We start from the raw sequence: 17,699 nt of genomic DNA, 5'->3' as shown, positions 1-17,699 counted from the left end.
TTTATAGACTATAATTAGTTGGGAAATAGAATGTATGCAAAGACAAATGCTTTCAATACTTTGTGTGAGAGTTCAGAGTGGAAGAGGTGCTTCAAAGGGGAACACGTTGAAAGAATAGGTGACAAAGTGAAGCATCGACCCCCAGGAACTGGAGAAGCATCTCTACATTCTGGTTGAAAGGCTCTTTCTCCCCCTAGGAGTGGATCTGACTTCACTGCGTCAGATGAAGCTTCAGAGACCCATGAGTATGTTAACAGATGTCAAACACTTCCTGTCATCTGGAGGCAATGTCAATGAGAAAAATGACGAAGGAGTGACTTTGGTAAGTTAATAGGATTGTCACCAGAATTGTTAAAATAGATAATTTAAGTTGATTTCTACGGTATAGGATTGGTTATAATTGACCATCAAATAATTTTTATGATCATAAAAAGCAATACGTATTCACTGTAGAAAATTCTTTAAAAATTAAGTGGGCATAGGAAGAAAATGCACAATACTCATGCCATCAGCCAAATGTCCATATGTTGATATGTTTTATGCAAACCTTTTTTCCACATGTTTTTTCCTACAAATTTAAGATAATTTTTGTGCATTACTTAATGTAATAAAATTTTGAGTTGCAGTCTATAGGCAATTGCTTTCATTTTAGTTTTATGCAAAACAAATTATGTGTTACTTTGGAGAATGCATTTCTAAACTCAAACTCCTGTCATTACTTTCCATTGATGTCAGGCCCTGTTGAAGTAAATTTTAAAAAGATCAGAAAAATTCGGATAAATCTTAATATACGCATAATGTCTAATTGCCAAAATAAGAACATTTTGCCCTTTTGAACCATAAAGTTGACTTGGGTATGTCTGGGTTAAAATTAAAAATGATGAAAAACATGCATTGAGATCCAGGTGGAAAAAATGACAAAAAGTAAAAGATGATAACAAAAGGAAATATGAGACTGTGAAGTGTGGACTGTATAGAAGTGGTTAAAATCAGTGATTCAGTTTCTTCCATGGAAAAATACGGTGGGGGATTGAAGAGAGGTAATGAGGAAAGCCACTTGGCTAAATGGACAAGAGTTTTGTCATTTGACAGGTTTTCATGAGATCGGACATATTTTTAGATTCATTAAATGAAAATGAAGTGCCTTGTGACCTCTAGCTGCAATTATCACCTAAATATTGATTTTGGAAGGAAAAACTTAGAAAACTAAAAATTTTTAGACTATATAATTTTATAGACTTTTGAAACATATAAAATTTTATAATTATAGTTTTCTAAATTTTGTCTTTCATATTTTATATTACATGCACATTTATAAATTTCAGGAGACTATAAACTTGTAACTCTAAGTGTTACGAAAGAAAATAAAATATGTTTAGAGTGTGTTGAGAAATAACACATTCCAATGGTGGAGTGTTCTAAATAACTTCTTGAAGAGATATAATTGACCACCTGCTGTGAACAAAATCATGGGGACCAAAACCACAATAATCCTTTTGTCATGGATTGACATTTCATTGAGGAGAATGCAAAGCATGCACTACAAATGAGCTAAATATATAGTACTACGTGCAAAGGAGAAATTACAGAACAAGACACGGACATGTTGGTAGTACTGTTTTGCTGCCATTTTTGATAGGTAGACAGGTAACATCTGACAAGGATAGTTTTGAGTAAGGACTTGAAAAAAGAGCGCACAAGTGTGAGAAGTGCAAAGGTCCTGGGACAGGGATGAAAGTGGTTGAGAAACAGCAAGAAAGCCCACATGGCTGAGGTCCAGTAAACAAGGAGACAGAGGTAGCTGAATCAGATCACCCAGATTTTTATGAGAGTATTTGAGGACTACGGTCATTATCCTGAGTGGGATGGAAAGACATTGGAAAGTTCTGAAGAGAGGACGGAAAGGATTCCACTTTTGTTTTAAAAGGATTCTTCACTCTGTCTGTTGTGTTAAGAACAGACTGGAAGAGGGTTAGGGTGAAGCTGAGGGTTCAGTTATGAGGCTTTTCCAGTAACGCAGGCAATTCATGACATGGCTCAGATGACCGTGATAGAATCTGAGGTGGTGAGAAGTAGTTAAATTCAGACTATATTTTTTAAAAAGATGCAATTCATCAGGCTTCCTGACCAGTGAGTGGAAGGAGTTAAAGAGAAGATTTCAGAATGACTCCAGGTATTTTTAGTTTAAACTGCTGGTTTGATAGAGTCGACCTCAAATGAGAGAAAGGAGACTGGCAACAAACAGGCTTAGAGCAGGGAAGATCAGATCAGCTTGGAAAACACTGCTTTTGAAATGCCTCTTAGAGCCATCTTAACAGAGCTGCTGAGTTCACGGTTAGACACTGGAGTCTGGAACTCAGGAGATCTCTCCATTGCAGACAGAATTTGGGGGAACATTAGCATATATCTGATAGTGAAAGCTTTGATGCCAGATGAAATCACCAGTTCAACACAGAAGAAAAGAAGATTTGAGACTGAGTCAACCATAAATGAGAAGAGAAGGATCAGGAACAGAGATGGGAAGAAAACCAAGAGAACTAGATGTCCTAGGAGCCAAATGAAGAAAGTGTGGCAATGAACAGGGCATGGTCAACTCTCAAATACTGCTGAGTGGTCAATTACATGGAGATAGTGAACTGACTATTTGACATAGTCATTTAGAGGTTGTTGGTTTCCTCTTGAAGGACAGTTTCAGTGAATTGGTAGTGGTCAAAAGTCAGATTGCAGCAACCTGTTTAATTATTCATTGATTGCATGTAATGAATTAATACCTAATACATAGTAGAAACCAAACAGAGCCTTTGTTTCTTTGTATGGTAGAAAATTTTATAACTTCATATTTTTTTTAAAAAATTACTGCAAAATAAAAACTATACATGCTTCAATCACTACTTAAATACGAGAGCATACACACTTCAGTAGAGAGCTATTAAATGAATCAATATAGAACAACAAATTACTGTCATTTTAGCAATTTTGACATTTCTTGTAACCATTTTTATTGAACAGAGAGCATAGATGTTGCAAATAATTGTTCTGTAACAACTAAATCTTGTGGTGATCATCTTCGAGCATTTAACAAGAAACTGACAATGAAAGAAAGGCTACAAAGTTTTCACTTGAAGATTACAGCATTTTAAGAGTTGCAGTTTGGTTTGATTCTGAATTGGTTAGTCTATTTATGTTAATAGCTGTTGTTCCCTGATGCTTACTTTTCTGTAAGATGCATAGTGTACTCATCTATTGTTGGAGATGAGGATAAGAAGACACTTTTGTTCACAGATCGATTTCCATATCCCGAGTTGGAATGTCAGTTGTGGCTCAAATGAGGCATAATTTCTCACACTGTTAAGTTGTTATGTGCAAAACAGATGAAACAAACAACAAAAGACTCAATAGGAATAAATAGGAATAAAGGAAGGTGGTTTTTATGTTGCCTTTTCCTCCTCTATTAGAATATGCAATAAAATAACAAACTACAACGCTTTTTAAAAAGTATCTTTTGACTTACATTTTATATTCTTCTTAAAACTAAATAGAAGCCTCAGAAAAGGACACACACACACACACACATACACACACACACACACACACACACACACACACATGTTACAGCTCATGTGAAAATGAATTCCTGAGTTTGAGTGCATAGATACTGTTTGAAAATATTGCTGTAATAACTAGAAGATATATTATGAAGACTCTGGTTCCTTACTGTGTTGGCACAGAATTTGATCTATAACATCTGACCTTGAGGCCAGATTTGGTTTGTTGGGAAAGAATTATTTGAGAGATGCAAATATCAAGCAATTTTATTTTTATCTCCCTTCTTGATGTTAGTAGTGCTGGTTCATCCCTTTCTTACGGATGAGGACAGCCATCAATTATCTGATCATTTTAAAGAAAGTTTTGTGGTCACTTTATGTGACAAAGCATAGCCTCAATTTAGAGATTAGAGTGTCTGTTCCCATATAATAATGAAAACTCCCAGCTTAAGACCTTTTGTGTAATTTTTCCCATTGAGCGCCTGGTGCAGCCCATTGAGCCATTTTCTAAATCATGTTTTAAATTTAATGAAAAAAAGATGCATAAAATTACAACGAAAACCAATTATGTATACAATAATCATATTATTAAAATTAATTGTGTGATACGTCATACAGCTCACTAAGTAACAAATCTAATAATGATCATGATTTAAAGGTTGAACATGAATGCTATTTTGAGATATATGCCACAACGGTAATGCGATCTAAAAATGTTATGATTTCTTTTGATGGTAACATCATAGGTTTGCTGCCTGTGTTTATCATTAAAAAATTTGCCTAAATGTTAGTGAGGGATTAGAAAAAAAAAAAAACTAACCATTTTCCCACCCAAATTAGCAACACTCTGGATTTTATCTACAGACCCTACAAGGACCAATGGGCCCAGGTGTTAAGGATTCTGACTTCAGTAAATCTTGAACCTGCCCCGGACTTATTGCCGAGTCATACTGGAAAGTTCATAGAAGGGAGAGTAGACACAGGCCCACCCTTCCATTTCTCTTCATCCGTCACTCTCTTATTAAGCTACTCTGAAGTCAAAAGTAAGCAGGAGGAAGGAGAAAGTGGATGGGGAAGAGGAGAGATAACTAGAGCAAGAAGGTTTTTGCTGGCACTTAACTTACATGCACTCTGAACAAGGAGTTGACTCCACCTTTATTAAGGTTTTGAAGGTTCCTCAGATCCCACCCACCCACCTGCTTCACTGGGGGACTCTAGCCTGCCCCGGATCTGGGTGAACGCAGCACGCTCTTCCAAATGGTCCATTCCATGTTCTCAGCTTTCAGGAATTTGAGAATACTCCAGATTCTCCTAGCTAGACTATGCTTACCCATCAGGCATTGCCAAAAATAGAACTGGGAAAGATCACAACTTCTCCGAATGAAACCTCCATACATTTTTCCTTCTGTGAACTCATGAATGCAAGTGCTTCCCAATGTATCACTCACCTTCCTTGCACACCAGGTAGCCAGACTGCCCCTTTTCCTTTATTGTTTTTATTCTAGTTTCAGGCAGGAATCAAAACCTGACTGTCCAGGACACACAACTTTTCTGGGTGGTCCCTAAAGCCTCTCTCTTTGACTTGAATTGAGGGAAGAACTGATGTTTGGAGCACCACAACACCCCCCACACACACACACACACCACGTGAGGAGGAAAAGTAGACTCCTAACACACTAACAATGCTCTGAATGGTCTAAATGTTTCTTCTCATTTTATCTTCAGTCTGTTCTAGTATACCCTCAGTCTAGAGGAAGAGTTCAAAAGTTGTCTAAGCAGTTTTTGGACAGCTATTTTCAAATTTATGTTTGTGATTTCACTTTGGGATGCAATATATATTATCTTCACACTTCAGTTAAGACTGAGATAGTAAAAATCCTGTGTTAGGGTTATGATACAAATATAGTTGAGGGGAGACCCGAAATTATTGGTCAAAAAATTCTGACTGAACCTAGAAGGTATTTGAATGGATATTCCTCAAGAGCGATCTTAATTTGCTCCTAAAATAGTTTTTGTTAAAATATGATGTTAGACTCTGCATGACCTTTCAACTTTAGATTGTCAGGTGTCACAGATCTTCAAGAAGAAGTAACTCAACAGACATATATTTTAAATTTTGCATACAGATTTCAAAAATCAGGTGCACATATACAGGAGTGTCTGCAAAACAATTAACAGTTATTTTCCAAGTTATATATGCAGAAAAGGCGTAAACCTGATGGCAAAGGCCACACCAATATAAAAATAAGATGAGAAAATACAAGGAGAAATATTGCTTTCAATGATTACATCAGAAATTGAAATGAGCAATTTTTGCATCAAACAATGAGCAAAAAAAGAGACAGAAATTAACCAAGAGTATTACGTGCCAAGAGTATAGATTTTGCAAAGTTTTAATAATCTCAAAATATGCAATTTACAGAAATTAATAAAAAGGTGATCAACTTAATAAAAATTTTCTCAATAGAAAATTTAAAAATAACAAGTGACAATTCACAAAAAAAGACATAACTACCCTATGTATTTGATAAAAGGACCATTGTTGAGGATTGTTATAAATGAATACAAATTTATTTGTAATCATTTTAGGAATAAGTAATAGTAAAACCTGGCAAAGTCTAAGGGTCTATAAAAATGGTTTCTCTCATACACTGCCAGATGGAGTTTAAAGGAGTTAAATATTCTGGAGCAAGTGGTAACGTGCAAGAAGACATTGAAAAAATATGTATTATTTAAAATTAGAATGTATCACAGGGAAATAATAAGAGACCCATGTAATGATTTCCAATTAAATGGACTCCTAAAAGAAAATACCAAAAAATAGCAAATACATACAAGTTCAATGACGAGGAATTGGTCTGGTTAATGATGATCCTGTCTTATGACTGTATGCTTTGCTTTCCTGAAAAACCAGATGTTAGAAGACCAGCAAAACCCTGGTCAGCAGACATCAGTACTCACTCTGGCCAGTTTCATTCCTTTAGGATGTGACATGCTGGCTCTTAAAACTTTTTGAGTCATAATCTCATCTTTTAAATTGGGATAATGATAGTGCCACCTTGTAGCATAAGCAGGTCCAAGGAGACCAGGCATGTGAATCATCCAGTTTCCTGTCTTATTGTACACAGCGAGCTCTCAACTAGTTAGCCTTTATATGAACCAAACATTGCACAGCATGGAAAATGTTTGATGTATTTGAATAAATTAAGTTTTAAGTCAATAAGGACACAATAATCCTAATTTTACTTATGTATGTATTTACATTATTATTTTAAATTGACAAATCACAATTGTATATATTTATGGGGTAAGGTGTGATGTTTTGATACACCTATACAATATAGAATGATTTAATCAAGCTACTTACATATTCATCACCCCACTTATCTCATTCTGTGGGGAGACATTTGAAATTGACTCTTAGTTATTTTGAACTATGTAATACATTGTTATAATGACTGCTGTTACCTTGTTGTGCAATAGATATCAAAAGCTATTGATTTGTTTATGGATTCAGAAGCTGATTGCCAATAGAATCACAATAAGGCTCATGTCTCCTGATATTTCATTATGATGATTTTTAAAATTTTGTTATCCCTCTCATGAAGCGGAAGTTTTTCATCATGGCTTTTCATTGTTGTTGTGTCTTTGTTTTGAGATTACCTGGAATTAAATGTGCCAGCCTCCACAGAGATCACTGGAAGCCAACACTTTGGATGGCTTTTTTAGTTAAGTGAACCGGGACTTCTGTCTTTTCCTTCTCAGCTGTGCTTGAGATGACTGGCCCAGATTAGACTAAATTCTAAATGGTAAAGCCCCGTTTTTACTGCATGGAAAGCAAATCTCCTGCTGGGGTTGGCCCTGTGAACTTGACATCATTAGTACCAGTTGCTACCCAGCTAATGAACCCATTCTTGATTCAGTTTTATAGATTCAGTTTTATACTAAAAATGAAAATCTTCTGAGATCCAGATGGTATTGCATACAGCACAGAGTAGCTGCCAGTCATCTCTTGATTATTCAAATAATCCAGAATACATTTAGAAGCAGGTGAAAGATTAATTCTCTAGGAGAGTAAGTATTTAAAATAATATTTTCTAAAATTCATGTGGCTATATCATTCTTGGGATTGGTGGCTAGAATGTTAATGAAATGAATTCTCTATGTTGAAAAGTATGGGAAGATCTAAGTCAAACTTAGTGCCTTGATGTTATCCATTTAGATGAATATATTTGTCATTCTATTGTAGTTGAAAGTACAAAGTAAACATATATGTGTACATTGTAAAGAGCGTAATTAAGTCCAGAGGTTAAGAAAAAATTTTGCTGAATTTTATACAAATATACACATTTAATTAGCCCTTTTTACTTTATTGTAGTTTTGTCTTTGTAATAAAAACAGAAAGGAAGAAAACTGCTACAAGATTTCATGCCACAAAACATAGATATCATCAATTCATAATTTCTTTCTTTTTTCTGATTGTTTCTTCTTCCTTTTTTTCTTTTTTTTTTTTTGAGTCGGAGTCTCACTCTGTCACCCAGACTGGAGTGCAGTGGCCGCTCCCGGCCACCACAGCCTCGACCTGCTGGGCTCCGGCGATCCTTCCGCCTCAGCCTTCCGAGTAACCGGAATTTCAGGCACGCACTACCACGCCCAGCTGATTTTTTAATTTTTATTGTAGAGATGAGGTCTCGCTGCCCAGGCGGGTCTCAAACCCACGGGCTCAGGCAATCCACTCACCTCAGCCTCCCAAAGGCGCGGGATTACAGGCTGAGCCACCGAGCCCGGCTTCGTTTCTTCTTAATTATTACATTTATGAAATAAATCATGTGGATACATAGTTGCCTCATTTAAACTGAGTGTGATGATAGTGTATGTAGAAATAAAGCCTGCTACCTTAGAAACAGAAATTTCTCTGGATAAAAAATATAAAAAATTCTCCAGACCCCAGTCTCATCATGGTAGTTCCCAAGGCCTCATTTCTAAACTTCAGATCCCATTAAGTGACTAAACCGGGAGACGGTTACAGCAGCAAGTGCATAATCATTTTAAAGCCAGCAAGGATTCATCAATCCGTTTCAGTGTTCCTGTGCCTGTTACATGTATAAGCCTCACCGTTATCACATTTCCTGTTTTCAGTTATGTCTTTGAATTTCCTTTCTAGAGCACCAAGTACAGTGCCTGGAATATTAGTGCTAATGAGCACATCTTTGACCTTTGGGGAAGATGTAGTAAATTATTGAAGTATTATATTTTGCATTTAAAAATACACAGATTGTATTGAAAAACAGGACTGGAGATGACAGGAATTATATGAGAAAGTACACCCTATCAGAGTCAAATGGAAAATAATAAATCACTTAGGAGTTTCCTTTCAAAGAATGATGGGACATCCACTTATATCGAATACATACAATTACAAGTATGTTTTTTGTTTTGTTTCGTGGTCTCTATATCTTAGATTCAACATTGTATCAAATACTCTCTTCAAACCACAGAATGTATTGCATAGATATGACTCCTTTTACAAAAAATGTTAAACAGGACAATATCTCTTCATTGCAGTTGCACATGGCGTGTGCAAGTGGCTACAAGGAGGTGGTGTCTCTTCTCCTGGAACATGGCGGGGACCTCAACATGGCAGACAATCAGTACTGGACTCCCCTCCATCTGGCGGCCAGATATGGCCAGGTACAGTGAGTCTCTGGATGGTGCCTTTAGCTGAGTCAAGTTGGCCTTTGAATGTAGTGGAAAGTATGAGAAATAAACATATATCCATGCACTGTAGATTAAAGGGCATAATTAAGGCCAGAGGTAGAAAAACAAATGATTTTGCTGAATTGTATACAAATATACACACTTAATTGATCCTTTTTACTCTATTGTAATTTTGTCTGTCATAAAAACAGAAAGGAAGAGAACTATGAGATTTCATGCTGCAGAGCACATAGGTGTCATTCGTTTTACTAAATTTGTTATTTTTATACATTTTTCCTGATAGTTTCTTCTTCTTAATTACTACGTGTATGAAATAAATCATGTAGTTACTGAGTAACCTCAATGATAGTTTAAGTATAAATGGAATATATTTATAATCAGTGGATAATTATTTATTTAATTTTATTTCACATCAAGCCCTAGTCATGACAGAAAGTGACTTTTCATGGAATCTTCTCACTAAAAAATTATTATGGTTAGAGAAAAATACTTTCAGAAGGTCACACACAAATATATTCCTTGTGATTTTGAATATTTCTTTTCTTCCATTAGTAGATGGAAAGTAAAATTTCATATTGTGTTTTACATTATTTCATCAATTTTATTTTATTATATTTATTTATTTCAGTAGACTTAGGGGGTATAAGTGCAGTTTTGATGCATGGATATATTGCATGATGGTGAAGTCTGGATTTTACCTGAATAGTGAATGCTGTACCAAATAGGTCACTTTTTGTTCCTCACCCTCCTTCCAACTTTCTCCTTCTTGAGTCTCCAGTGTCTGTTATTCCACTGTGTGTGTGTCTTGTGTGTGCCCATTGTTTGACTCTCACTTATAAGTGAGAACATGTAGTGTCTGATTTTCTGCTTCTGAGTTATTTCATGTAGGATAATGGTCTCCAGCTCCATGCATGCTGCTGAAAAAGACATGATTTCATTATTTTTTGTGGCTGTATAGTATTCCATTGTATGTGTGTGTGTACACGTATATACGTGTGTGTGTGTGTGTGTGTGTGTGTGTGTGTGTTACATTTTCTTCATTCAGTCATCGTGGATGAATTCCATGACTTTACTATTGTGAACCATGCTGCTATAAACATATGAGTGCAGGTGTCCTTTTTGATATAGTGATTTATTTTCCTTGGGATCGATATCCAGGATTGGGATTGCTGAATTGAATGATAGTTCTACTTTTAATTATTTGAGAAATCTCCATACTGTTTTCCATAGACATTGTACTAATTTACATTTTTACCAACAGTATATAATCTTTTCAATTTCCCTGCATCCTCACCAACATCTGTTGATTTTTGACTTTTTAATAGTAGCTATTTTGACTGGTGTAAGATGGTATATCGTGGTTTTAATTTGCTTTTCTCTGATCATTAATGATGTTGATCTTTTTTTGCTGGCCACGTATATGTCTTCTTTTGAGAAAATCTCTCCATGCCTTTTGCCCATGTTTTAATGGAGTTATTTGTTTTTTTCTTCTTGTTGTTTGAATTCCTTGTAGATCCTGGGCATTAGTCTTTTGTCAGATGCATTGTTTGCATATATTTTCTCCTCACCTGTATGTTGTCTGTTTACTATGTTGATTATTTGTTTTGCTGTGTAGAAACTTTTTGTTTACTTAAGTCTCATTTGTCTATTTTGTTTACATTGCATTTGTTTTTGTGGTCTTAGTTAATAAATTATTTGCCTAGGCCAATGTCCAGTGGAGTTTATTTTAGTTTGCTTTTCTAGGGTTTGTATAGTTTCAGACTTACACTTAAATATTTAATCCATCTTTAGTTAATTTTTGTATACGGTGAGGTACGTGGGTCCAGTTTGCTTCTTCCACATATGGCCATCTAATTTTCTCAGCACCATTTATTAAATAGGGTGTCTTTTCGCTATTGTCTATTTTTGTTGACCTTTGTCAAAAATATCAGTTGGTTGTTGGTGTGCGACTTTATTTCTGGGTTCTCTATTATGTTCCATTGATATGGGTGTCTATCTTGATACCAGTACTATACTGTTTGGGTTACTATAGCCTTGTAGTACAATTCAAAGTAAGGCTATGTGATGCCTCCAGCTTTGTTCTTTTTGCTTAAGATTGCTTTGGCTACTCAGGTTTTTGCGGGGCTTCATATAAATTTTAGAATGTTTTTTCTAATTCTGTGACAATGATGTGCTAATTTGATAGAAATTTAGTTGAATCTCTAAATTGCTTTGAGAAATGTTAACATTTTAACAATATTGATTTTCCAAGCCATGAGCATGATATATTTTTCCCTTTGTTTGTGTTATCTGCAATTTTTTAAATCAACATTTTGTAGTTCACATTGTAGAGATTATTCACCTCCTTTGCTAAATGTATTCCTAGATATTTTAAATTTTTTGTAGCTTTTGTAAATGGAGTGAGTTTTTTTATTGGTTCTCAGTTTAAATGTTATTGATGTATAAAAAATGCTACTGATCTTTGTATGCTTATTCTGTATCCTGAACATTTACTGAAGTCATTTGTCAGGAGTCTTCTGGAGGAATCTTCAGGATTTTGTAGGTATAAGATCATGCCATCAGTGGACAGAGATCATATGACATCCTCTTTTTCAATGTGGACGCCTTTTATTTCTTTCTCTTGCCTGAATGTTCTGGCTAGTATTTCCAGTACTATGCTGAGTAGGAATGGTGAAAGTGGGTTTCCTTGTTTTGTTCCAGTTCTTAGGGGGAATTAAAGATGAGTAGTAAATTTCTTTCTCTGAATTGATTTTTGACTATATCTAATATATCGTGAGTTACTATTGCACAAATTAATTTATCACTGGGCATCTTTTTATATAAAGAAGAAGCAGTTTTTTAAATGATTTATGTAGGTGAATGCAACACCAGTGTTCACAATAATTCATAAATAATAAAATTTAGTTTTAAAAATATGAATACTATCATGTTAGAGAAAGTCATAACAGTGATAGTATAAAAAATAACTGTTTTATATGTATGTGGAAATTTAAACTAAACTTATTAATTTCAAAACATTAGGGTAATGCTCACATCCACTAAATGTGTGGTAATTTAGATTTCTTATCTACTCACTGATATGCAAAATATCAATTATAAAATTTCAGGGGTCTAACTATTGATAGAACTGAGTTTTTGCATCTCATGCATTTTAGAGAAAGCACATTGCTTGGGGAAAATCTTTCAAAGGAATGAGAGCATTGTTTGCTTTGACATTTCCTGTAGAAAAAAGATTCATTTATTCAATAAATATACTTAATGGGCTATTAAATACACATTTTGTGTTTCCATCAAGTAATTAAATCTTTTTATGTGGGTCTGTTGTAGCTTTCTTTCTTCTTTCTTTCTTTCTTTCTTTCTTTCTTTCTTTCTTTTTTTTTGTTCTAGTCTTGATGCTTTGTATGTTTTTAGAATTTTATTAATTTCTTCTAGGTAATCTGATTTGTTCAATATATTGGTTAATAATATTCCATTATGATCTTTTTTTAAATTTCTGAGACATCCACTGTAATGTCTCTCTTCCAAGTTCTTCTTGAGTTGTTTATTATTCCTAGCATTATTGCAATTAATTGGGGGAAACAGAAAGAAAAGTCCAAGTTGGTGTATTTTTAAAAAAAACTATGGCTGGTTCTAAAAATACTAATTTCTAAAAGCCTTATAAAGCTTGATAAAGAATGAGGAAAGAAAGTTAACTTATAATTATTTTCACATGAAACCCCCCTGAAAGGCTGAGAAGTGAGTATGCATTTCTGCAACCGTTTCATTATCAAGTGTCCATTGTGATCTTTGGTTTTTCTTGTTGAGCATGCCTAAATGTAACCAACTTTTTCTGACTAACATTATAAAGAACATCTAGATGTTTATTTTCCACTTCCTGAAAACGATAATGATTAAAGGAGGAAGAATTAGTGGATATCAGAAATTTTACCCCTGAAACAATCAAATGAAGCTACTGACCCTTTCTGCAGAAATGCATAGACACAGAAAGTACACATACAAGTTTCGTGGTTGTATCCTTTATAAAAACTGAGCATAGACCTTTCAGAGGTTTACAAGAAACTCTGCTCTGCAGAAATGGAAACTTCTACCCAGGAAATTATGCCTATAATAGAGCTATACTACATAGGAAATGTTGAGAGACAAGATTAAAGTATGATAAATTGTGTTTCATGGTAAAAGACATGTCTTATATAGACATGACTATATATATGAAAGGGGCCCCCAAAAACCCAAATTATCTTTTGGATGGTGGTTCCTTTGTAATACAGGCTCTCCCTGCTAGGTAAGTGCTCTAGGAACCCATCGACATCAGTGTGCCAGTTAGTGTTGTTGTGAGAGTCTGTGTTGCAGAAGAAACATCCCAAATTGTGGCAAACAGGTAACTAACTGGTCCTTCCACCATGACAGCACACCAGCCCACACCACATTGAGTGTTCAGTAGTTTTTGATCAAAAACGACATGACCACTCTTCACCCTCCCTATTCACTCACTTTCTCTGAGCAACATTTTTGTTGTTTCCCCGGGTGAAAAAAGTCCTCAAAGGGAAACGTTTTGGTGATGTGGAAGAGGTGAAACAAAAAATGGCAGAAACTCTAAAAGGCATCAAACAGTTCAACAACTGTTTTGAGTAGCGGAAAAAGCATCTCAGTGTATACTACATCAAACGGAGAGTACTTTGAAGGTGACGGGTTTAAACATGTAAGAATAAACATATAATTTTTTAAATAAATTCTGGTTTTGCGGGGTCCCTATCATACATAGATCCGATAAAGCAGATTATCTCTAGGATTTAAAAAAAGGTTTGAAACTGTTTTGAATTATGAAAATTGATTTTAAAATGTTAATTTATACAGTTACATTTAACAATAAAAAAATCATTTAGTAATCGACCTATTCGATACACCTGACACATGCCAGCCTCCATGATATGAGGAAGAGAAACCACATCTAATTTCCAGTTTTTTGAGAAAGCTCCCAGGTGATTCTTGTCCCTGAAAAGTTATACAATAGAGCAATCACTGACTGATAAGTCAGGGAAAACCAAAACTTTCACAGACTTTTTTTTTCTGGTTTTTGTTTTATTCAGAAATCTGTGCTTTCAACTTAGAGGAACATAGTCATGAACTTACATGAGAAATACGATTCATAAGCTGAGTCTGTTTTGTCAGGTGCAAAGTAATTAAGATTAACGTTTTTATTATTACTCCTCCAGGGTGCCAGCTGCATTTCCAACTTTCATCATTTATTAATGAGAGCAAATTAAGAAACACTTTTCAAATGCTCCATTTGTTTTTTTTTTTCAAAAAATGTTTTGGTCCAAACATTTTTTGAAAGTTATTTCTTATTTTTTCCTAGGCTTCCTGTGTTTCCTTCTGTTTTCCCATACATTTTATTCTGCTTATTTAGGTGATTAGACTAGCCATCTTTTAAGGACTCCACAGTCACCTCACTGGCGTAGAATGGGCCGGTTCTGGGTGCCAGCCTCACCACCCATAGGCTGTATGCACTCAAGCTTTGATCATTCTTTCTCCACACCCCCCAGCCCTGAGGCCTTCCATCAGCGAGAACCACCAGCATCTGTGAAAAAGAGGGATTTTTACATAGCTCAGCAGATTTTGGGGGAACAATGAATGCAAAAGCATCATGCGTGTGTTGAACATCAATGAGCACATGTCCTGCTCCGTTGACAGTTGCTAGATTTGTATACCCAGCACATAGTTTCCCAGAATTTGCCCTTTATTTTGTGTAGATGAGACATTTAAAAAACAATATCATCTTTGTCCTCTGGATCTTTAGACTCACCGTTAATTCGGTATTTTCTAGCTTCTCCTTGATGTCCAAAACAGCCATTTGTATTCTTTTTATTGCTAAGAATAGTGCCTGAAGATCATATATCTTTTCTGTTTTGTCCATTAAACCTGCTCGAATGGGGTCTCCACCAGAAGGTATGCTCCATAAAAAGAGAGTACTTACGCCTATTATCCACTATGTTATTCCAGTGTCCAGCAGAATGATCAAATGAATGGACAATCAGCCAAGAGCCAGGCACAAAGCTTGAAATACCAAGAGTAAATGAGGCTTTTCTGTTAGAACACATTCTTTTATTCAGATGGAAAAAAAAAACAACTGAGAGATTTACAATAATGGAAGATTTTGAGTAAATTACATCTCTTTGTTGAGAAAAATATTATATGTTATCTAGAATTATTTTTTAAAAATTGTTCACTCACAAAGATACCCTTTAATATACATTTTGGAAATGATATTTCAGAAACAGGTTTTATTTGAATATCAATTTACATGCATGGGAAATTTATAACTCTCTAAAGAAATTTACTGTAAATAAATGTATCTCTGTTCGGGGAAAAAAGCTTCAGAAATGCTAACATTTTAGAGAGACTAATGGCATTTTTATAGGTATTCATAGTAATTTCACTTTCTTATAAATATCTTACAAATATAAATATTCTTATGGAGAAGGTAATTCTAAACTTTTTACAGTATTTATTATGTATATTTATAGTGGGATGGTGTCTATATTTTAAAACTATCTTTTAGAAACTTATTAACTTTTACAGTGCAAAAAAAAAAGATATGACTGATGGATGTTCTTGCTAAAACTGAGAACTGAATAAATTATGTGAGTAGTAAGTCTTTGGGGTTTAAAACTCTTTCATGATTTTCACATAAAATAAAATTTTTTCTAGTCCTGGATATAGTTACTGTTTTTAGTGTTTACAATAGAACTGGCAATATTACTCCAAAAGATAAAATAATATTTGTGCAAATGCTAGAATCTAAATATCCTTCTTTTCAAAAGTATTGTGTATGATATAACCTACACATCTTGATGTTCAAAACAGCCAAGTGTATTCTCAAATACATTTTTACCCAAGAGCATAAGAATTTGAGATATAGTCAGAGCTTCCCCTCGCCCCTGTATTTCTTTTTCACATTAGGAAAAAAATTAAAAACTCTCTGGAGTTCTTCTTGACCATGCAGTGTTGAGGAACTCAATGCTCTATCCTAGGTCCTCATATCTTCTTGATGCTGACTATGTCTGTAGGAAGTATCTTCATGCGTTCAGCTTCAAGTACCTCACTAATGCTGATGGCTTCCAAAGCCTCCTCTCTGTTTCTCTCCAGGTTCAAGACCCATGTAGACCACAGCCTGGGGGTGGTCTCTATCTAACTGTCCTCTAAGACAATGTGTAAGAAAAGGAAGTCTTCACCTTCTTTTCCCATTCCTATCTGTTGGTTCTATATCTCATCATTTATCACCAAAAAACTAGTTCTTATCGATTTTCCTATCTCTTGTCAAACAAACCATTGAGCCTACCAACTTGTATTGAGTGGATGGTTTTGAGATATCTGAACTGGTGAACACCACCATCATCCACTTTACGCCTCTTTTCTTTTCTGCCTTGACCCTCGGCTAGGGCATCAGCATCTCCACACCTAGGTTAACCCATCAGCCTCTGACAGGTTTCTCTCCCTCCCCGACTCTATGCTCAGCAATGCAGCTACCGTGATCTTTCTACCAGCAACTAGAATAAAATTATTTTAACATAATATCCTTCCCACTGCTTACAGAATACTCATTCTTTTTCATAGTTTATAAGTTCCCACGTGCCTCTGAGCCACTGCTCTTTTATTTCTCCTGCCTCACCCACCAAGTTTCAGGGTATAGCGACACTGAATTTCTTTCCATTTATAGAATAGGCCACCATGTATATCCCATTCTTTCCTCTACTTGAAATTGTTAATTTTACCTTCGCAGGGATACATTGAGATGTCACTTCACTCCCTGTCTTTCCTAAGTACCTGAATTTGCATAAGACAGTTCCTCTCCTGTCCCCATTATGGCATCCTGTATATACTGCATCTCAGCCTTACCTTGATTTGTAATTGTTCATTTGTCCGTATCACCCTTTAGTTTGTGAGAGCTAAATGTCGGTGATACATCATCTCTTTATTAATATCAGGTGTCAAAAAAATGTATACACAATTTAAACGATGTTATCCATGCATTACTTTTTGAAGTTGAATTGAATTATGGTAGCAATGTGTAAATGCAGAAATCAAATGTGACTTGTATTCCTCTTTTGTTATTGTTCTATATTGTTATTGTTATATATTATTACAATTCTACAGCAGTTTTTTTTAATTTCCTTTCTTAAAATGTGTGTACATTTTTTGGTACCCTCTGTATATCGTGGCACCTAGGATAGAATCCAACACAGAGTATTCACTAAGTTGTTACCTATTTAATGAGAGAATCGATGAATGTCCCAGCTTAAAACATACCTGACTTTATTGGTAGCTCACTAATAAGCATATAAAGAATAGTTGAGTAAGCATACCAACCACTTGAGACTGGAGCTTGTGAGAAGTTTTTATGGAGATTGCCAGGAGAAACCTGGGCACATGCAAGGC

General features: G+C 35.1%; 1 protein-coding gene across 1 annotated transcript in view; it reads left to right on the top strand.

Annotated features, from left to right (window-relative positions):
* The window catches only part of LOC103271022 (unconventional myosin-XVI-like), a gene marked incomplete at both ends in the record, with an annotated part of 162,407 nt that overhangs the window by 72,998 nt on the left and 71,710 nt on the right, over nt 1–17,699 (top strand). Inside the window, 2 exons of the mRNA XM_008068502.1 lie at nt 198–322; nt 9,111–9,236. Coding sequence (XP_008066693.1) covers nt 198–322; nt 9,111–9,236 — 251 coding nt within the window. The remainder of the gene's footprint in view (nt 1–197; nt 323–9,110; nt 9,237–17,699) is intronic.

Source organism: Carlito syrichta, unplaced genomic scaffold (genome assembly GCF_000164805.1).
Source record: "Carlito syrichta isolate Samal-C Ts95f unplaced genomic scaffold, Tarsius_syrichta-2.0.1 Scaffold311106, whole genome shotgun sequence".
NCBI classification, from domain to species: domain Eukaryota; kingdom Metazoa; phylum Chordata; class Mammalia; order Primates; family Tarsiidae; genus Carlito; species Carlito syrichta.
This window is presented reverse-complemented; position numbering and strand designations above follow the sequence as displayed.